Source organism: Solea solea, chromosome 14 (assembly GCF_958295425.1).
Source record: "Solea solea chromosome 14, fSolSol10.1, whole genome shotgun sequence".
Lineage (NCBI taxonomy): Eukaryota > Metazoa > Chordata > Actinopteri > Pleuronectiformes > Soleidae > Solea > Solea solea.
Window position 1 is genome coordinate 20,654,136 of NC_081147.1, and position 15,647 is coordinate 20,669,782.

Sequence of the window (15,647 nt, forward strand, 5' to 3'; positions counted from 1 at the left end):
TTAGCTAGCAAGCTATCATATTAGCGAGCAATTATTTTAGCTAGCAATCTTCTATCTATATATCTTTCTATCTATCTATCTATCTATCTTTCTATCTATCTATCTATCTATCTATCTATCTATCTAAGCAAATTACTTGCTTTAAGGCGAGTAACGAAAAGTGACGTTTATTTTTATTTAATATTTTTTTTTGAGTATGTTTGTGACATGCGCACATACGACCATCACCACCTCCAGCAGCAGCAGCAGCAAGAGCAGCGGCGGCAGCAGCGGCAGCAGCAACAGCAACAGAGACCCACTGTGCGACACCGACTCACCGCGAAGACTGACACCGAGAGACGCGTCAGCAGCTGCGGGCACGTGAGTGCGGCGGACCCGGGGCTGAGCGGAGAATGACACAGTGTGCGTCAGCGTCAGTAGCAGCAGCAGCGGCAGCGGCGGCTCACGATTATAAAACCACTCTGCTGCAACACTTTTAACACACGCACACACACACAGCGACGCGAGTGTTGTTGTTTTATTTATTTATTTCCTTTTTCTTTTTACCTTTTTTTTTTTTTCCATTTTTGTGAAAAGCTGGTGCACTCAGCTGCACACAACATGCCTCCTCCGCCGCAGAGTCTTCAATCCAGCGGACTGAGCCTGTCAGAAACAAGCATGGGTAAGTGTGTGTGTACGTGTGTGTGTGTGTGTGCGCGCGCGCAAGGTCAACGGTGTGTGTCTGTCTGCAGCCTCAATTCAATCACATTACACTCGCCTTTTTTCCTCCTTTTTTTAAACCACACACACTGCGGTTCTTTTATTGACCACATCTATTTTTGTATATGTATGTATGTATGTATGTATGTATGTAATAATAGCACGTATACAGTAAGGATTATAATACTGACATGTATTATGACTGTATTATTGTATTCCCCTGCCTCAAAACAAGACAAAAACAGTGGTTGTTGCATCATCACCATCCTCCTCCTCCTCCCCTTCCTCCTCCTCATCATCATCAGTCTTCTCTGTGGCTCAGGCCGCATCGCGTCACTGCAGGTGTGGTGTTAGATACATATGACAGTGGGAGTCAATGCATGTCTTTGTCCATTAAACCAAAGCAGCAAACAGGTTATTCTTGTGGATGTGTGTGTCACTGTCTTGCTTGCTGCTGCTGCTGATCCTCAGTGTCTTCAAATCTGTTATTCCCTGAAACACAGAGTTGATTATGATTTTAGACATGTAGGCTCTTTGATTTAGTGATAAAAAAATGCTTCTGTATGTATAAAATTTGCTGGAACATTAAGAGAATCTAAATGTTGGCAACAATTAACCAATTAGTTACTAATCGGTTAAACTGGTTCTCCAGTAAATTGCTGCAGGAATAATACACAGCTCCTTATGAAGACATGCTGGGCGTGTTTGTGTTTTTAAAGGTCGCATTTTCATGCTTTATGAAACGCATCTTTCCGTGTTCTTATGTGTTGTTGAGTCAAAGTTATGATATATTTTATGTTGCATATTTTTTCCGGGAGTATAGCGATCATTCTGCAGAAGTCACAAAATAGACCGATTTTCTTTTAATTTTTGTTTGTAAAAACGAGCCCAGCGCTTTGAAATGTGACGCATTTCCAAATTTCACAAATTCAAATTGGAGTACTTTTTGCTCAGGTGTGTTTTATGTATTTGGTGAAAACAGAGACAAAAATTATTTCATCAGATTGCCTAAAGATTATGCTGAAAAAAAAGCATATAAGACACTCTATTGCCCATTCTGTTATCTAGAGCTGCAAGTAACGTTTTTTTTCATAATCGATTAATCTGTCGATTATTTTCAAGTCAGCGTTTGGTCCATAAAATGTCAGAAAAACGTTCTCGAATGTCTTGTTTTGGCCACAGACCAAAATGATTCACTTTTAATGATTTCTTTGTTATGTGGAGCAAAGAAACATTCACATTTAAGAAGCTGAAACATTCAGAAAATCTTCTAGTGAAAAAAGCTTCAAACCGATTAATCGATTATCAGAATAGTTGACGATTACTTTAGCAATTAATTAATCTAGTAATTTTTTTTTAGCTCTACTTAAACTGTATCCTCTGTATATATTGTATGTTTCAATAAAAGAGCCTAAATGCTCTGTGTTCTAAGGCTTAAATAAATGTAGAATATGAATGTCACTGTCACACGGTGAGTGATGTCCTCAGAGGTTACGATAGCAATGATTGACAGCTACCCATCATTCCTGTTAGTGAGGATATTAATGACAAACAGTGCTATATGGCATCATAAAGGAATTATCCTATAGTGGGGGCGGAAAAATGTGAGAAGAAAATGTATCATCTTAAGGGTTAGTAGGAATCTCTCCATCGTAGTTTGGCAAACTAGGGGCCCCCTGAACAGCGTCTTGCAAAGAACCCCAACAAAGATGGAAACGGCCCTGATTTCTTTGCTCCTCTATGACTGAAAACTGAATATCTTTAGTTTTGTGTTTGGAAAACAAATCAACAAAAACATTTTTTTGGACCAAATAACAATAAATTGATTGAATGAGAAACTAATCATCAGGTCGATGCATAATGAAAATAATCATAAGAGTAGTTGCAATCCTAAATGCCACTATGTTCATGAAGTTGGCAAATAATTAGAGCTGCGATTCGATTAATCCCATGATTATTTTCGTGATTAATCGAGTATTTGTTTGGTCCTTAAAATGATTTATAATGTCTTGTTTTGTCCACAAACTAACATCTTTCAGTTTTAATGATTTCTTTGTCAAATGGAGCAAAGAAACAAGAAAATATTCACATTTCAGAAGCTGAAAAATCAGAAACATCGTTTTAATTATAAAAAAAAAACTCCTTAACCGAATAATTGATTATCAAAATAGTTCAGTTCATTTAGTAATCGATTATTCATTGATTAATCAAATAATCGCTGCAAATAATATATGGTGTTACTGTCTGTTGACAGTAACACCATATATTGTGATACTTTCCCTAATCTGTCAGTTTGAGATTAAAATTTGATGAGATGTGATGTCAAAATAGAGACATTTATGATGAATTTCATCTGCAAAACAAACTTCAACATCAACATTACCGCACATTACATATACAATTAAAATTAATACAATCTCGTCACAGTGTAATTGTTTTAAATGGAAACACCAGAGAAATGCTTTCTACTTTCTCTGACTGTGGTAAAGAACGCCTGTCAAGTGTTTGACTCCTGAAAGGATCTTCACGTCGGAGCATTAGAGCAGTCAAGTCTGTGGTTTTCAAATGCATTTATCCACGCTGTGATAAAAGAGGAAAAATGGGGTGACATTGTCTGTTACTGTGATGACCTACAGCCATTTTTCTCAGGTGGTACTTCTAAGAACCACAGTCTCTCTGCACAGTGCATTGCACACATCGTGTCTGTGCAGCACAGCCAGTGGAAGGCGAAACTCTCTTGTGTCACGATTTGTTCTGATTTGCAGTCTGACCTCTCCTGAAATGAACTTGTGAGGGAAAATATTAAAGACTCTGGAGTCTCAGGTTGTTTCCCACCAGCCACCAGATTCAATTTTAAAGTCTCACGTCACCGAAAAAGGCCCAGAATATCAGACAAAAAGACAAGATTCTCTCTCTCTCTTGAAATGACCTTCACACAGCTCTCATCCAAGAGGCTTCTTCAGTTCTGACTAAAGCTCCTTTTCTGGTCCCAGCTTGCCTCGCCTTACCAGTCTGGCGATGTCACGCATAGTGTCGCCTCAGCTCGCTTGGAACCTCACCAGAGCAGGTACTAAAGAATGTACCAGGTACCTGGTACTATGTTAGTGGAAACGCAACTTAATCGTGCGGTGCCTTGCCGTGCCGTGCTGTGCCGTGCCGTGCCAAGGTGAGGTGAGGCGAGCTGGTGGAAACGTGCCATAACTAGTGGGAAGAACCAGGTATTTTTAACCTCTGTGGCTGATACCGGATCGAGAGAGTCGTTAAATTGAAACAATGCAGATTGTTCACTCCTCCCAGTTTCAGGTTGTTGGTTTCACCTGGGACAAGGTGTTTGTTTATGAGGTGGAACAATAACTATTTCACACTGTAAACATATGTATGATGCAAAATTAATCCATTAATAAGAAAACACACAGAAATAACTCTTTATAACTTGATATGAAGTGGCGGCCCATGAGTTTGAGACGTCTGGACCACAAATATTAATATGTACGACCACAGAGAACAGAGTGCTGTAATTATATGATCGACATCTCGGTGCATCAGGCCACCACATCCAACTTTTATTAAACTTACTGTTAGTTTTTCTTTATGTTATAAGCACATTTTTCATGAGACCAGATCTTAAAATGTGGTTCAAAACATTAACTCAAGTTGATATAAAGCTTCAGCAGCTTTGACATGACCTGTTGGTAGTTCCTTGTTGAGCAACTGAAGATCATTTTACTCTAAAAAGACAAACTTTTATAAGTGAAGAAAAGATGTTTTCCAGAGTCTGTTTCCATTGTGAATCTCTGTAACGGCTTGTCGTGACATCAGCAGGCTCATTGTCTCATCTTACACCACTGTGACACCAGAGTAATGTCTGCTGATTTGCTGTCTTGCAGGCTCCTTTAAGAGGAGGAAGAGGAAATCCATTATAGTGACGGTGATGCTGCTAATTGTGTCTGTGCTCATCCTCATCTTTGGCCTGGCAGCGACGACCAGGACGCAGAACATCACAGTGGGCGGCTACTACCCAGGAGTCATTGTGAGTGAGCCTTCACACCTCCACAGCATCATCAGCAGCAGCAGCAGTAACCATAGTAACAGTAGTAGTAGATCCGTTCTCTGTCAGAGTTCCTCAGAAGTGCGAGGGGAGCGTGAGTGTCTTCCCGCTCCTGGACTCCTGATGAATCTAATTACTGAACGTCCCCGAAGGGTGAATTTCCGCCACATTCATTATTCAGCATCGCTGTCATTAGAGGCTGAGTGAAAGTAAAGCATCTCAGTCCGTAAATTTGTTTTCTTCACAGCACTCGGCTTTTAAGGCTTTGGCTTTAAGACACAAAAAGCCACGAGGAAATCAGTCGCCGTGTGACGACGCCTCTGACAACTAAAACCTGACATTTTCAGGGAATTAGTGTAGTGATAAAGAAATTAACAGTCCTGTATAAATCACCTTAAAGGGATACTTGAGTAAAAGTACAGGTATCTTACCAGTAAATGACTTTGGTAGAAGTTGAAGTCACTTTTTATATTATTATTTAAGTAAAAGTCTTAAACGTAAGATTTAGAAGTAGAAATACTAGAAGAGTGAGGATTGAGCCATGGTGGCTCAGTGGTAGGGTGAGTTGTCTTTCAACTGGAAGGTTGTGGGTTCAATTCCTGGCTCTGCTAGTCTGTATTTGTCCTTGAGCAAGACACTTAATGTTGAAGCGTATGAATGACAAAACTGTAGCGTAAAGCAGCTCATCAAGGCTAGAAAAGCTCTATATAAATACAGACCATAATACCAACTCTTCTTCTTCTTTTGATTTTATTTGGTAGGAACGAGTAACAAAGAGAGTTAGAGGAAGTGGAGTAAAAGTAAAAGTTGCTCGAAGTATAAACAACAAAATAAAGTGCAGATACGTATGTGAACTTTGTCCTTAAGAACAGTAAATGTCATATACCTTAAGACTTTTACTTAAGTGATATTATAGAAAGTGACTTCGAATTTAAGGTACTTTATACAAGACTATATAAGTGATTTATAAAACAAAATATTACTCTTATCTTCATATATGTATTAATGGTCAGAAGTTTAAATGTTTCTTGAGTTTAAATGGTGATGTACATCATTTGAATTCCTCTTAACTGATACATACAATTGATCTTGATGTTTGTCCTGTTTCCTCTGAGCTGATAGTGACTCTCTCTCTGGTTGTGAAAAGATTCTGTGTTGTATTTGGCAGGAGATCAGTTTTTATTTTATACGTGAATTTTAAAGTGCACAGGTCCACTAAGTCATAAAAGTTTAATGTCTGTAGGTTCAGGAATAACGAATGATTCGGTTCATTGTAAGCAGAGTTGGTGTTGATTCACATGATGAAAAAAAAGAGCAGATACGTTATTTGTTTATAAATAACTTGCATTTCATTTACATCTATGTACATTCTTTTCTTTTTTTTTTTTTTTTTAATCTTGAAATAAATATGAAATCAATGCTTCAATTTGATAAATGCTCTCATCGATATTTTCTCTGTCTGTCTTCAGCTGGGCTTTGGATCTTTTCTGGGAATCATCGGCGCTCATTTGATAGAGAACAAGAGGCAGATGGTAAGAGGATTTATATTACCTCCGTGCATCGAGATCACCCGCGCTGCTTTGTGTCTCCTTGTCTGCACAGTCGCACAACACTGTTATCAAACCTCGCTCTTTGAGAGTCTGCGTTACTTTGATTATGTTGTTAGTGTGTGACCGTGTCTCGGGCTGAATGAGGTTTCTGTTGTGTGTCAGTCCAAGTGTCCCGAGAGGTGCAGTCAGAAATAGAAGTCGGGTGTAAGTGGAGGAGGAGCGATATCCACAGTGGAATGTGGAGAAGGAAACTGCAGAGGAGAGGAGAGGAGTGGGCAGGAGGGCAAAGTGAAGAATGAGTTTGTATCATGACACCTTTCCCATAACTCAGCAGGAGTTTAGAATCCTGGGGTCACAAGGACGACACGCAGGTCACGCTCCGCCGATATGTTGTGTCCCATAAAATATTATTGTGTTGTTTTTGTTTATGTTACTGAAACAGTTGATCATTGAAAAACAACTCTGATTACTGAGATAAATGTTCCCCTCTGGATTTTGGACAAATATTGGTCAAAATATCGATTTGGTGATATGTCGTCGTCCTTCCTCGTGCAATACGATAATTGATATTTTAATTAACAATTTAAGACGCTCTAAAGTAAACAGTCCCTGCCAGTTTCACTCACCGGGCGTCACTACCTTGGGTGGAAGTTACCTGCCTGCAGAAGATGGAGTTTACAGTGGGATAGCAGAGAAACGTTAAGCGATGCCCCATTCACGTTTCAATACATAGATTTTATGCACGGCATGTTTTAAATCACGCCTTGCTGGGAACCTCGAGGCCTGGATGTTTTGGCATAACTCGCTGTCATGCCACGACTGCTGACGGTGTTGCGTCAGTTGCCCTGCCCCCCCACTGAGCTGGGGGGGCTGCGGACAGGGTGGGGTGATGTGTAACTGAATACGTGCTGCTGCCTTTCATTGACTAGTGAAAGTGCCTATAAAGATCTGGGAACTGTGCCAGCCTTAAACACTGCTGGAGCTGGGTGACAACCACAGTGCTGTGACTCTGCTGTCCATTACCAGGTCCCTCTCCCCTTCTGCCCTGCCCTCCCATTCACAGGATTCATACTCAGTGCACATTAGTATTGTGAATGTAACCCATTACTTTATATTCTCCTGGAACATTAAAATCGCGATATGATGATGACGATGAAGAATGACGTCGCGCTCTGTTTCCTTTCACAGTTAGTGGCATCCATTGTCTTCATCAGTTTCGGAGCGGTGGCTGCCTTCTGTTGTGCGATCGTTGATGGAGTCTTTGCTGCGAGGCACATTGTAAGTATCACTGTATAAGTTGTCTACTTATTTAACTTCGCTGATAAATTATGGATTGCGCATAAACACTCGCGCTCCCCCATATGACAAGCTTATTAATCAATTCCGATCCCATTAAAGCTTTATATAGTCTGTCTACATTGGACGTATAGTAAAACATATGCACGTCTACACAAGGCCATTGCTCACATATGATGGAGTGAAGCAGCTGCCACACCCTTCCCAGAAAGACAAATGATGATTTTGTGGTACGGGGAGATCATTCCCCGTGACGCAACGTACATAAAATACTAAATAACCGCTAATGCACTCTTAAAACAATTATGCCAAAATGAATTAGGGCTGGGTGAAAAGGCAGAGCAACACCATTAGCAGGTTTTCATTTTCCAATGGAATGGAAAATCTTCCTTCAATCTGCTTTTTGTACACTAATCTATTACGTTGATACAAAAAAAACAACAACATTGAGTGAAGTTGGCTGTGGGTTAACGTTGTCATTTTTATACATGCAACATAGCAATGCAAATGGCAGGTTTCACCATCATTACTTTGGCTGTAATAGTAGTGACCCAAACTACTATTCTGTCTGTATTAATATATAATTCGCCGCTATAATACTGACATCAGCAGACAGTCAATATTCAGACCACTTTAGAGTGAATGAAGTTAAGCGTCACAAGTGACTGATCTCTGGATTTAAATTATGAACTACTCTGGGGAATTAGAATGCCTTTGGAGAAAACACAGCAAGGGTGAAAGAAACACTGGTCCCCGGAGTCTGCATCCACTCAAATAATCCTGAGTGTGGTCGTATGAGTTCCTGACACGTCGCATCACCTTTGCCAGGCACCAACCAGCCACTCAAGTCCATAGAGAAAACCAGCATTTTAAGGAGCTGTTTTTCCTACAAATGCTTCGTTTGAACAAAACCTTCTTTCTGTGTGCATTATATTTTTGTCAGTTAGACAGAAAAGGCCGTCAAACAGTGAGATCAAACAGTAAACAACAAACAGTAACTCACACAACTGCACTTGAAATAACCTGGACTATCCCTTTGAAGATGGGAGCATGGAACAATTACGGCGTGAATCCTAGTTGCTATTGTTATAGTTAAGTAGACTTAAAACGAACTGTACAGAAATGCAGTACTGTGCAAAATGTCTGAGGTCATTATAGCGATGTTTTAGCCATGTTATAATGTCCATACAGTTTTAAAATAAGAACAGTTTGTTGATAAGTGTGACTTATCCTCACACTTGAACAATAACACGACCATGTCTCTCTTAATTAAACCTGGAGTAGAATCCTAATTAACATTATTTACTAAAAACCTGTGTTTGTTCTACTATTTCATGTCGATAAATATCTGCTGTGAAAAAAGGTCTGAGGTCTTTCAGTCACATCACAGTGATCACAGTATTTGTGAGACATAAGAGCAACAAAGGTGAGAGCTTTTTGCAGCATGCTGTTCATCACCGATGTTTAATGTCCTTGCAGGACCTCAGGCCTCTGTATGCCGGTCGTTGTGAGTATCACTCCAGTGAGACAGCATCTGAACGTGACGTAAGACACACATTTTTCATTCAACTTCTTTTTTAAATATCACAGAAATCATCAATTCCTCGTCAGTGTGTTATAGTCTGGACTTTTACTCTGTGTCTGCTGTAAGCTGTTAAGCCAGAACAGTGTGTTCAGGGTTCAGTGGAACCCAAAAAAATAAAAGGGATTGTAAAAATGTTTGACCTTCAGGTTCACTGTCAGACATCATCTCGCACGTCCTGTAACCTGCGGGTGAAGAGCAACACCTGTTACTGCTGCGACCTCTACCACTGCGGGAAGTGAGTACGCCGAGCGGTCGCGCTCGCCTCAGAATAATGTTGTCGCAGTGGCTACTTGCTCTGGCTGTGTTGCTGTGACTGTGTGGATCTCTGATATGTGCGTGCGTGTGTGTGTGTGTGTGTGTAGCGCTGTGCCGTTTTCTGTGGGAGATTATTTTTATTTGCATTGCAGCGTACAAGAATGTTTATTTTCTTTTAACCTTTGTTTCAGAGAACATCCTCTTATGGGACTTCAGAATAAAGATGTTTTGAAAAAGTTTAGGAAATCATCCATGATTTGGAAGTAGGTCCCTTTTTTCCTAGACCCATTCATACTTAGCGGCTTATTTTTGATAAGTGATATAAAGTGCTTTTTAATGTGACCCCATGATATAAGTGTGTTCTTAAAGTGGCAGGTCAAGTTTTTTTTCGCAGTATGGTTGTGTGAGAGACTAACACATGATCAAAACTAACTTTGCTGGGCGTAAAAACTGCTATTAGCCACCAAAGTCCATGGAGAAAATCAGTGATTTTACATCACAGCGTACAGGAGTTGTCGATCACTGATGCCGCTTTTCCACCACATGGTCCTGCCACGCTGCGCCTCGGCACGGCTCGACTCTACGCAGTTTGGTTCGTTTCCCATTACAATATAGTACCTCAACGTGGGCAGAGTCGTCACAGCACGGCTGCGCGAAAGTGCCGTGACTTTGTTTTATGCGCGACACAAACTAGTGACTAGTGACGTAAAGCAGTTGTACTGAATCATTAGAATCAGACTCCTTAGAATCATTAGAATCAGAATATTTTAAATATTTCCATGCTAAATGTTGGAGATTCAGGATTTTTAAGTCTTTTTAATGGATCTACAGTTCGGCATTGTTCGTGTGAAGTCATTAGTTGAGAGACTTTATTTATTTATTTAAATTTTGATTGGTTACGTAGCACAGAAGGGGTAGTATCAGGAGGTAGGCGTGGCAACTCAGTGTGGCATGCAGGTAGAGTGAGACAGGCCAATCAGGAGAGTCAGAGCACCTGAGGAAGTTTTGATTAGGAGGATCTCTTGGGCAGATGAAGCTCTTTTGTCTGCCAGAGTCGAGCTGGAGAAATGTGTGTGTGACAGTGCTGGGGTGGCAACTGAGATGAGTTTGTGTAGAGTTGTTCATTTGAGTTGGAATGGTTGATATAACTATTAATATTAATTATTAACAATAATAATAGTTATTATTATATTATTTGAATCTGATTTCATTAATTCACTTTGTTTGTAAATAGAAGCAAGGGAGGTAAAATCATTTAATGCACTAAATATACTTAGTTTTATACTTATTAATTGTAATTTCATTCTTAAAATTAAATCTGTTTAAGAAATAGATCCTAAAGAGACTTGTTTGGATCATTTATTAGACAATACACTGTATTATCAAATGGTATACATTTATTTTCACTCTTTAGATTTTACGCCGGGACAATGAAGTGGAAAAGCGGCAACTCTTTAAATGTGTGATCATGTGACTTTGATGTTTGTGTTTTATGTGACACCAATCTAGATCATCAGCTCCCATGTCACCTTGAGCCAAAAATGCAGATTTTCTTCATGGACTTTGGTGCAGGAGAGTGAGCACTCCAAAAAAGCTAATTTAACCACGCTTAAAAAAAAAAAAAACTTGAGCTGTCAATTTAAGGTGCCATTTCCTGTGCACATTGTGTTTGCATTCATCCATGTTGTCCTCTGTGTCTCCCTGCTCTAGAGCAGCGTCTTTTACACGTCTCCTCTCAGAGTGAAACTAAAATCATCCTGAGCTTTTTGAGCTTTTACAACCATAAACTTAAAGCTCTTCTTATGTCCTGTCACTGTGTCTCGATCACTAATGCTCAGAGCCTGCTGCGGTGGATGATGTTACTTCAAAAACACTGTCCAGTGACTTTTGTGGCTTGACTGTAGGCTGTCTCCCTTTCTGTCCCACCCACTGGACTAGCCGTGTCGAGGTGCTCGGAGGCTACCATGCGTACACGGACGTGAACAGCTGCCAGGACGTGGTTTACCTCTATCACCTGCTGTGGTCTGCTACCATTCTCAACATTGTGGCTCTCTTCCTGGGCATCATCACTGCTGCAATCCTGGGAGGCTTCAAGGACATGGTGAGTCAAGGGACTCATTCATAGGATATCTGGAGCCCATGTGTGAAAATGAGCCTGGTGTGATGTGAATGACCCATTGACCAGCGTTAGATGACGTATGAAAACAAGACTGAACATGTCAACTTGTTTGTGTATTGATTGATTGTTACATTTTCAGATTCCCTCTCCTGCCTCGGAGAGCTCATCCGAACCAGAGGCCATTGCAGCTCCTCTCACTTCAGAGCCTCCTCCACCCACCACTTCTCTCAACTCATATTACAACAACGCCCCCTGCCTGCCACCTTATACTGCCTATGACCTGCAGGTACGGCTCCTCATGCAGTTTTCAGTTTTTTATTAGTCTCACTAGACTTTGGGAATTGAGATAAGGGCAAAACAGACAGAGGAGACCAACATGAGCCAAGTTAAGGGCCAGTAGTTGATAAAGAAACCATTATAGAACAATAAAATAACATGTGGAAATAAATTTAGTTCCAAAGCTACATAAAAGGGGGAAAAACTAAAATGTTAAAGTCTGACAGCAGTTTTGGAGTGGCATGGTTGTGCATAAACAACACCTTAATGTCAACAGAGTAAACTCTCCTGCGAGGACACGTTCAGAAGAAAGTTGAAAAAAACTACCTCTACAGAAAGTTTTTACTTTGTTCCTTCTTAAGCTTTTTTTGTTTTCGCAAAGACTGACAGACATAAGTCCCCCGTGACACACACTCTCTGCGCAGCAATGAGCACATAAAAACCATTCAGGAACAAAAACTGTAAACGGCTGATGTGCATGTTTTTGAGGTATCGATCAGCAGAAATGTAATATGATATTCAACGTGATATTTTCCTAAGTGTATGTACGCAATAAAACTTATAAAATACTTATAAAATACTTTGTTGAAGATGCTGAGTAGCTCTTCTGGTAGAAGTGGTTCCCCTGGGGTGGTTCAATTTTGCATGAATCTACATTTATTTATTTATATATATATATCCCAGATCCAAACACTGGCTTAAGAGAGGGACTGTAGGGCACAGATCTGTGCTCTACTGCATACACGCACAAACTGATCATTATTTATTACTAAACAACATCCAGGACTCAATCTGAAACTCTTAACCGTTGCCATTGTGTAATCTGTGTCACGCGGTTCCCGCAGGGCTCCTTCATGTTCCCTGAGTCCGCTGGCCTGTCAGATGACTCCCAGTCTGGAGCCAGCCACCTGTGGCCCACGATGGTGCCACCACGTTACTCCCCTCCTCACAACCATCCCGAGGAGAAGCCCCCGCCGTACAGCCCGTAAGGCGGACCTCCAGCAAAGGAAAAGAAAAAACACCTGAACTGACATCAGCACATGGTGTTGGACGCTGAATGAGTAGTTTGAATTGCACAGAGCTTGTGGGCTTTTTTTGTCACAGTCGTGCAGAGCTGCAGTGAACGATGGCCTCAGAGAACACTGAGTTCAACCCTAAACTAAGGAGCACATGCCTGTCTTCCAGGGCATCACTCACACACACTCTCTGGCCTGCATTGTTTGTATATGTGTGTGTGCGTGTGTGCACATACACACGAAGAGAGACACAAACCAGTTCAAAGCCATGACTGTTTACACATCTGTCTGCCTTAATGCAAAAAGGACTTCCAGCACGGCAGCACCTGGATGTAGTCTGTGCTCTCCTCTCCAGCTCAACAAGCTTTATATTTACCTTTAATTACAACATAAAGTCAGCGGTCCCTGCCTCAACTGGACCCGAGGACGTGGAACCCATCAGCGCAGGCAGATCAATACAGTTTAGACGAGCGCTTTGTTATCTGTCTTGAATCTGGATCAGGTAGAATTCACTGAAGTGTAGAGTTGTAAGCCCCAGCAGTGCAGTCCATAGTGTCACTGTCTATTATCACAGGTGAAGTAAGCAGTCGTGGAGGTCGTACACACTCCTCTAATGTATGTGAAGTAGTATAATATACAGATGCTCCTTTAGCAGCTAGGCCTAAGGTATGGTATCTATTTATCGACTTAAGAATATTCTGACCAATGTGCGGTGAGCCTTGCAGAGCAGTGTTACTGAAGAAGTGTGAGCTATTCTATGGTAGTTGTTGAGGCAAATACACCGAAGTCACACTCTGAAGCTCATTTATTGTGTTCCCCACCGACAGCTGCGCAGCAGGAGAGCAGGTCTGTTTCCCCCTCGCTCTCTCTGTGTCTGAAGCATTTACGTCTTTTCTTTGTCACAAAAAAATACAAAAACGATCACCGGTAAAGCTGAGTGTGAACAATCAGTGCTGGATTCACTGAAGGTTCATGGAAGTGTGCATCTCATCGGCTTTAGTCCGTCTCCATCATAGTTTTGTCTTGCCATTAAAAGTGTTTTGTGTAACTCACATGGTGCGTTTATTGTTCCGCCTCCTCCACTATGATGCAGAATGAAATGTCTGTGGATGAGTTGACCAATAATCTTGGCCACATCCCTCTCGTGCCACCATGTGGTTGAGTTTGTGAATATCTTATATTTTGGTCAAAAGTTGGAAGAGCTAACAGCTGTAACTTAGTTTATATGTTGGCAGTTTCACATTAGTTTCTAGTTTCATTTTTAAGTGTGGTTGTAGGAATTATTGACACATTATAAACACATACTACAAAGCACTTCTCCTATTTCTATGAATATTTTTTGGCCATTTCAAATAAAGGTCTGCTTAAATCTGTGGTATCCTATGCTGATCACATTTTACACCTAAGTCCATAGAGAGAAATTTATGTGTAAGTTAGTGAAATGACACAGGGAAAAAGTATTGAACATATGAAGAAAAAAAAGGTGCAAGAAGGCACAGGAAGCCAATAAACCAGCTGAAATCTGTCAGTATTTAGGAAGCAATCCTGCCCCCTATCAGTGCAAATTAATATCAGCTGGATAAGTCCTAATTGGTGGCCTATAAAGGTTTCTCATTACCAAGGTGACACTCAAGAAGCATTTCAAGATGGGTAAAAGCAAAGAGCTGTCTCAAGACCATCGTAAGCTTATTGTAGACAAACATACGGATGGCGTATATCTAAACTTCTGAATGTTCCAGTGAGCACTGTTGGAGCTATTCGGAAGTGGAAAGAACATCGTTACACTATTAACCGACCGCGACCAGGTGCTCCTCCTCGCAAGATAACTGACAGAGGAGTCCATAGAATAATTAGAAGAGTTGTCCAAGAACCAAGGACAACTCGCGGAGATCTTCAGAAAGACCTTGAAGAAGCAGGTACAGTTGTTTCAAAAAAACAATTAGTAATGCACTCCACTGCCATGGCCTCTATGCACGCTCACCACACAAGACACCACTGCTCAAGAAAAGGCATGTGGAAGCTTGCTTAAAGTTTGCAACATTTGGACAAGCCAATGTTATACTGGGAAAATATAATCTAGTCAGATGAGACCAAAATTGAACTCTTTGGCTGTCATAACATGCACATGCACATCACTCTAAAAACACCATACCAACAGTGAAGTTTGGACGTGGGAGCATCATGGTGTGGGGCTGTTTTTCAGCATCTGGCACTGGCAGACTTCATGGAATTGCAGGAAAGAGGAATGAAGAAATGTATCGTGATATTCATGATAAGAATTTGCTACCATCCACCAGGATGCTGAAGATAAACAAAGGGTGGACAAGACAATGATCCCAAACACACAGCCAAGGAAACAATCAATTAGTTTAAGAGAAAGAAAATCAAGCTGTTAGACTGGCCCAGTCAATCAACCGACTTGAATCCGATTGAAAACCTCTGGAAAGAACTGAAGATCAGAGTTCATAGAAGATGCCCCCGGAACCTTCAAGATTTGAAGACAGTTTGTGTGGAAGAATGGGCAAAAATCCCAGCTGATCAATGTGTGCGACTAGTTTCTCCATACAGGAGGCGTCTTGAAGCTGTCATTACCAACAAAGGTATTAAATAAATTTCAGCAAGTGCATTCAATACTTTCTCCCTGTCATTTCACTTTATTACACACAGCTTCATTTATGGACTCATTTGTTTTGATATATTTGTATGTGTGGATAACTTGGGTTGTTATTGACATCTGGTGAAAATGTCATGCCGAAATATATTTACTGTGAAAAATGTTGACACGTTCAATATTTATTTTCGC

General features: G+C 40.7%; 1 protein-coding gene across 3 annotated transcripts; it reads left to right on the forward strand.

The window, feature by feature from the left end:
• Positions 1 to 167: 167 nt before the first annotated feature.
• tmem255a (transmembrane protein 255A) lies at positions 168 to 13,896 on the forward strand. Of its 3 annotated transcripts, none has more exons than XM_058650040.1 (11): positions 168 to 360; positions 577 to 661; positions 4,587 to 4,729; positions 6,217 to 6,279; positions 7,486 to 7,575; positions 9,073 to 9,138; positions 9,325 to 9,413; positions 9,625 to 9,696; positions 11,372 to 11,534; positions 11,692 to 11,838; positions 12,674 to 13,896. In XM_058650040.1, exons 1-11 carry the CDS (start codon positions 208 to 210, stop codon positions 12,815 to 12,817), a joined length of 1,215 nt encoding a protein of 404 aa, XP_058506023.1. In that variant the 5' UTR covers positions 168 to 207; the 3' UTR covers positions 12,818 to 13,896. The 3 variants fall into 3 exon arrangements, with proteins under 3 accessions (XP_058506023.1, XP_058506024.1, XP_058506026.1); XM_058650043.1 differs by having other exon boundaries at positions 258 to 402; XM_058650041.1 differs by lacking the exon at positions 9,625 to 9,696 and having other exon boundaries at positions 170 to 360.
• The last annotated feature ends 1,751 nt before the right edge of the window (positions 13,897 to 15,647 follow it).